The 6,680-nt window shown below is 36.5% G+C and overlaps 1 protein-coding gene across 4 annotated transcripts; it reads left to right on the forward strand.

The window, feature by feature from the left end:
* The first annotated feature begins 615 nt into the window (after positions 1-615).
* LOC105134726 (common plant regulatory factor 1-like) lies at positions 616-6,441 on the forward strand. Of its 4 annotated transcripts, none has more exons than XM_011039261.1 (13): positions 616-850; positions 2,039-2,173; positions 3,134-3,178; positions 3,326-3,421; positions 3,564-3,644; positions 3,827-3,868; positions 4,032-4,186; positions 4,337-4,385; positions 4,479-4,515; positions 5,064-5,284; positions 5,442-5,519; positions 5,634-5,759; positions 5,880-6,441. In XM_011039261.1, the coding sequence occupies exons 2-13, from the start codon at positions 2,114-2,116 to the stop codon at positions 6,021-6,023; spliced, it is 1,134 nt and encodes a 377-aa protein (XP_011037563.1). In that variant the 5' UTR covers positions 616-850; positions 2,039-2,113; the 3' UTR covers positions 6,024-6,441. The 4 variants fall into 4 exon arrangements, with proteins under 4 accessions (XP_011037563.1, XP_011037545.1, XP_011037554.1 ...); XM_011039243.1 differs by lacking the exon at positions 616-850 and adding an exon at positions 1,534-1,685; XM_011039252.1 differs by lacking the exon at positions 616-850 and adding an exon at positions 1,535-1,685 and having other exon boundaries at positions 5,079-5,284.
* Positions 6,442-6,680: the final 239 nt, after the last annotated feature.

Consider the following 6,680-nt stretch of genomic DNA (forward strand, 5'->3'; position numbering starts at 1 on the left):
GAATGCACTTTTCATTTTATCACATGATATTTTGATTTACAGATGGTAAAGCCAGCTAAAGGATGACATCAAATAAGAGAGAAGAAGCTTCATGGATTAAATTAATTACCAAATCACAGGAAAAGTTGCAAGCAAATCGGATATGATATATCGTGTTTGTGCATATAGTTAAAAGAAATGTGGGCCCGGTTGAAAAATGTGGTGTAACCCCCCCCAATTAGCCCGTCGATGAATGGCCACTCGTGGATTCCAAAGGATCTATTCAATAGAGTTAAATCTTTTCTTTTAGGGAAAATTAAAAAAAGGAAAGATTATTTTATTTAAATAAGTAAAAAAGAGACCACGTAAGGCACATGACGGGTGGAATAGGGTGGGCCCCCTAAATTAAAGAGACGCGTACATCGAGTCATTTGCTAACACGTTTACGGCCGGAGGTGACGTTGGAAATAAACAATAAGTTTAGCCAGCACAAATATCAATGGGCCAGCTCAACAACCACCATACCCCCATCGTATATCCTGCTGTACTTATACGCTTCCCTGACATATTACACGTGTCTCATGACGTGGATGTTGCCCTGGCGCCCCCTCTTTCTCCTCCCATCCATAATTTCTCTCTCTCTCTGTTTCCTCTCCGACTAAAAAAAATTGAACTTGCATTTCCCCCTGTTTTTTAAGAAAGAGAAGAAAAAAAAAATGCAGAGCCTGTGAAGCTAGCGACAGGTTTTCTAATCTAAGTTGCTTCCTTCTTCGTGTAAAATTGAAGACAGAGTGAGCATTATTTCAAGTCTCTGGAGTTCACAGCTTGTTATCTGTAAGGATAAGGAGATTTATGATCTGAGAATTGGAAGGTATGTAGAACCTGGAGTTCTCTCCTCTTTCTCTTAAAATCCTGTGGTTTTTTGAAGATTTCTTTTTTATTTTATTAATGGTGTAAGTTTTTGCTTGGTTAGTGAGAAAATGTGAGGAAGGTGAGGAAACTGAACTTTCGAGACATGTTAGCATGAAAAATCAAAACTACTGTTAGCTGTTCCATTTCGAGTCTGGGAACGAATAAACATAGAATTAATTTTGTTTTGTCAATTGTAAATGTTTTTGGAAAAACTTTCTTTCATTTTCTTGTCATCCAAACAGAGAATCAGTTTGGCAACTTTCTGGATCCCACAATTTTCCTGTTTAGGGTCGAAACAGAGAATTTGCTAATAATTCTTGTACTTCTAAGGTTTGCTTTCTCTCCGTTTTTTTCTCCAAATCTGCGAGAAAGAATTGAAATAGTTTATAACTGAAGCTGTCCCGATAATATTTTTGGCCAGAACCTGATCGTGCAGGTGTAGAAAGATTTTAGATTTCCAGCTCAACTTGTAGGGGTATTTTAGTCATTCTATTCACGGATAAGACCCCTGGTGAAGGATTTGGTGTTTGTGCGCGTCCCTTTCTTGTGATCCAATGGTATTGTGGAAAGACTTTAATACCCTCAGATTCCATAAAAATTTTCAACGGAGTTGAACTTTTTAATTGAGGGTGAAAATATTTACAAAATTAAATATTGAAATTCATGAAAGAAGTTCAGAAACACATCCTTAATGATGTTTATGGTGTGCTCAGCTGTCGATAGTTAATGATCCGATGTATCACTGAACAGAAGCCAGTGAATGGATTATCTTTCAAAGTTTTATGATTTTACATGTAAATTACACAGTTTCTTAAACAGTGTTTCATTTTCCATTGTCTGAAAAGAGCTGAGGAAAACCCTATCTTTCACTGTACCGGATTCGTACATAAAATTAGTTTTTATCAAGTGAAAATCAGTGGTGTCTTCCCTCCTGCACAAAGCTGTTTCATATTGGGATAGCTGGTTTCTGACTTTTTTGACAGACCTTGACTCTAGAAGTTGCGGGTCTTTAGTGAATCTAGCAATTGTGCAATGGCTCAATTTGAATGATTAGATGTGCCATGACTCAATCTCTATCTTCTGTTTTTCTTCAATATGTTCACACTTTGCTCCCACACCTTTGCTAACCTGTCTCCTTTTGTTGCAGGGGAGAGAGTTAAAGCAGTTTTTGCGTACCATCTCCAAATTAAGTAAGGATTTTTATTTTTGTTGGTGTTTAACCATGGGAAACAATGAAGAGGGAAAGTCTTCTGCGTCTGATAAATCTTCTCCTGCCCCGCAAGTAAGCTGAGAAGTATTTACATTTCAGTGGTGGAAATTGATATCGTCACGTTCTTTTACCTTTTTTGAGCAAAAAAATCTTAGTTTATGATGTCCGAGAATGTCACGAAACATAAGCTGGAATGCTATACCATGAAATGAATTGAAAAACCACTTCTTAATGTTTTCATTTTTTTAAAGTTTATCTAACATATATAAAACATTCAATTTAACTATTTGAGCACATACAATAAAAGAATAAGGTATAAAAAGTGTAATGGCAGAAAAAAATTTATTTATTATGTAATATATTTATTTATAGTTTATTTTATAAAATGTAACTATACATATAATATAAATATTTTAAATATAATATTATGGACTTATAACTAGTTTTTGTTGTTTGGAGAACATTGAAAATAAATTTCTTGTCTATGGTATCCTAATTTTATATAGCAATTTATATGATTTAAATGTATGATTATTGTATATTACAATATATTTTATATTCAAATTTAATTTCTAGCAATATTATCTAAATTAAAGTACTGCATGCACTCACATATCAAATTAATATACTTATATATTGTATATTAATATATCCTAATATATTATTTTCTATATAAATATATTAGTAATTTATTATTTTCTAATAATATTATATTTTAAATTATTTTATTAATATATTATTGTTTATAATAATAATAATAATAATAATAAAGAAGTATTGTACCACTTTAGCTCATTAAAAGTGTTTTCCAATATTTTAAATCAGAAAACACTTTCCTTCATCTAAAACATATGTTTTTCTTTGACTGGAAAGTGAATTTCATTGATCAATTTTTCATAATGTAGTTAAACATGAGAAAGTCGTGTTTTCAAGGAAAACACTTTCCACCAAACAAATAAGGCCTTGATTAGTTTGCTGTGATTTACGTGCAAATTTTTTTCTGATTATTGGTCAATCCTTTTCTGTTGGCAGGATCAGACCAGCATTCATGTGTATCCTGATTGGGCAGCTATTCAGGTTATCTGCTTAATGCTTGCATTTGTTTTCTGCCTTTTCATTTAGTGGCTTAGAGTCGAGACATCACCAGCATATTCTGCTATGCCTTTTCTTTTCGTGCCACTTTCAATTCAATTGTGATACTATGTGAATTTGTATCATCTTCAGGCATATTATGGATCCCGAGTGGCTCTCCCGCCATATTACAACTCGGGTGTGGCGTCTGGCCATGCCCCCCATCCTTATATGTGGGGCCCGCCGCAGGTATTACTCAAAGCTCTTGAAGGGACGTATTTTTCTTTCAAGATTGCCAGCAATTTTCTATTTCTTCTTGGTACTTCAGAAGTAATGAAGTAAATTGAAGACTTGAGCACTGATATGGACTTTTAACTTTGAATTCTTCCAGCCTATGATGGCTACTTATGGGGCACCATATGCAGCAATCTATTCACATGGAGGAGTGTATGCACATCCGGCTGTTCCGATTGTAAGTCTGCATTGTTTCAACAACTTGGTTGTTGATATTATTCAAGGAGTGTTACAATGCTTTCTAACTTAGAGAATGGCTGGATAAGTTATGATCAAAGTTTCAACAGAATACTCAAAGTTGTAGTGTAATTATTGGAGAGTTTATAACATGCTTATAGTTCCATTCTATTCAATTCCCAGGGATCCCATCCGCATGGTCCTGGGGTTCTGTCATCTCCTGCCGTAAGTGAAGCCTGCTCTTTGGAAATTTCCTTTTCTACACTTCCAATTCCATCTGTATTCAATATCAGTTCAACAAAATGAGATAGAAATGCATCAGTTGGAAATACAGAAACTGATTTGCCTTCACTGTGTAAGCATATGTAATTCTTGTACAATTATGCAGGCTCATACCCCTTTGAGTGCAGAAACACCTACAAAATCTTCAGGAAATACTGATCAGGGTTTAATGAAGAAGTTGAAAGGGTTTGATGGGCTTGCAATGTCAATAGGCAATGGTGATGCTGAGAGTGCAGAGGGTGGGAGTAGGCTACCTCAGAGGTTTGAAACTGGCACCAACTCACCCCCCTCCAAATTTTCTTTCAACTTCTGTTTCAGCTTAGCTTAGCTTAGCTTTTTTGTCTGGGTGACCAATTTGGTGGTCTTTGAGAGACTTTCTTGACCAACTTGCAATTGTTTTGCCATGTACAGCATGGAGACAGAAGGTTCCAGTGATGGAAGTGATGGGAATACAGCTAGGGTGAGCCGTTTTATCTTTCATGAGTGTTTGCATGCTTCAAAATCTAATATGTTTCTGAATGTTAACTGTAATCTTTACTGCTTCTTTTGTTAGGGCAAGAAAAGGAGCCGTGAGGGAACACCAACTGTTGGTATAATCTCATCCTTCATTGAGAGTGTTGACCTAGAAACTCTATTTCTAGTAGCATTTGTTCTTTTCCTGTTGTGTGCATCGCATTTGACCATGTTGCAAGTTGTGAAATGACAAAGCTAGTTTCTATATTGACCAGAACAGTTTACCAAAAAGTGTTCATTTGCAAAGGGATGGTTATCAGATGTGAGGGCCGTGTTGTAGTGCTCTTCATCATTCAACATGGTAGTGTCAATTGAAGAATGACTTCTTTTTAGGCGAAATCTTGGAAAGTGAAATTATGATATTTTATTTAGGAATGACCAATGTTGTTGAGGGCAATAGTTGATAAGCCGCACAGCATGCTTAGATGAGGAAACTTTCCCTGTAATTGAACCTCATGCATGCATGGCAATGAATTCTAGGCTTCTAGCACAAACGAAACAACCCAGGAATGGGAATAGATAATGGACAAAATATAGCCGATCCACATTCTGTCTTGAATTTTATGTTTTTAAGCTTCATTTGTGTATGGTGTACCAAAAAATAGGGCATCATTTCTGTACTCAGATCATCATACCACAGGTGGAGATACAAAAACAGAGACACATTGTAGCCCTCTTCTTGGAGAGGTGAATCCATCCACTGACAAGGTTTTGGGTGCAGTTGTTGATCCTGGTATGACCAAAGCATTGGAGCTCAGAAACCCTCCTAGTGTGAATGTTGCTAAGACAAATCCTGCAACTATTCCTCAACCTGGTGCCATGCTGCCTTCTGAAGCCTGGTCACCGGTATAATATATGCTGTCGAATATCTCTTAATTTGTCCCAACCATTTCTTCTGTGCCTTTCTGAACATATGCTATCGTCAGAAGTTTTTGTTTGTAATTAGAATAGTATATATGCCCTATCTTGAGCACTTTCTTATGAATTCTGTTGGCATGCTCAGAATGACCGGGAGCTGAAACGAGAGAGGAGGAAGCAATCGAACAGAGAATCTGCTAGAAGGTCAAGATTAAGGAAGCAGGTAGAGTAGATTTGTAGCTGCATTTCCCCCCCTAGACATCCTGTTGTCGTTTTAAATCTCTCCATTAGACTATCAATTTATCACTGAAATTGTGCTTTGTATTCGACCCTCTAGGCCGAGGCTGAAGAACTCGCACACAAAGTAGAAACTTTGACTACAGTGAACATGGCACTTAAATCGGAAATAGATCAGTTTACAGAGAAATCGCAGAAACTAAGGCTTGAAAATGCAGCATTAACGGTACACACCCTTTCAGCTCTGTCAATCCTTTAGTCCAGGAGGTCGTTTGTTTATTTATTTAGCTCTTTGCTGGTATTTAATTATCTATGTTGTAACTTTCTAGAGTGGTTCAATTTGCAGGAGAAACTCAAGAATGCGCAACTAGGACCCACGCAAGAAATGATTTTAAACAACATTGATGAGCAGCGAAACTCCAACTCTGGTGCCAAGCTACATCAACTCTTGGATGCAAGCCCCAGAGCTGATGCTGTGGCTGCTGGTTGACGAAAGTAGCTTGCTTGCAGTCCCTCATCTTATATTTCAAAGCAACCATTTAGTTTTGGCATAATTACAAGCCCAAAATTACGGTTAATAGTTTAGCTGTTGATAGAATATCTAAATAGGATTGGCGCCGATCCTCGAGACTCTTAATTTTAACATGTTAAGGTAGCTCTCTCATGGCAGAACTGATGCGTTTTATCAATATTCAGTGCTGGGATGGCCATTGAAAGGTAATGTACATTGAAGAGATTTAGAAACTCATTCAGGGAAGGTTTGGGTACTAGTGGTTTATAAATATTTCTGTTTGTGAAATTTTATCAAATAGTGACGTGGACACTTTGATATGAGCTTGAGACGATCGTGCTTCTATACAAGACATGCTCTTGCTATTATTATCTCATTTACATCATGAATTATGACTGAAATTTGAGATGTCCATTAAAATGCTTATATTCAGTGCTGGGATGGTCAAGAATGCTTATATAAATGCTTATAGGAGAAACTAGAGAATTCATAATGGATGATTTTAAACAAGTAACTCGCTCCTGCTTGAAATGCCCCCGATCTTATTTGCCTCACTTTGCGATGAAATAAAGGAAATGTTTGGGAAACCTTTTTAGGATACCTAACGGATTTTAAAGAGTATGTGAGATTGTGGTT

The sequence above is a fragment of the Populus euphratica genome, unplaced genomic scaffold (genome assembly GCF_000495115.2).
Source record: "Populus euphratica unplaced genomic scaffold, PopEup_1.0 scaffold2.1, whole genome shotgun sequence".
Taxonomy (NCBI): Eukaryota; Viridiplantae; Streptophyta; class Magnoliopsida; order Malpighiales; family Salicaceae; genus Populus; species Populus euphratica.

Excerpts from the sequence above, each read along its gene's own strand:
- LOC105134726 (XM_011039243.1), top strand. Across the intron at positions 4,516-5,063 it reads TGAGGGAACACCAACTGTTG|ATCATCATACCACAGGTGGA; the intron begins GTATAATCTCAT and ends TTCTGTACTCAG. Across the intron at positions 5,285-5,441 it reads CTTCTGAAGCCTGGTCACCG|AATGACCGGGAGCTGAAACG; the intron begins GTATAATATATG and ends TGGCATGCTCAG.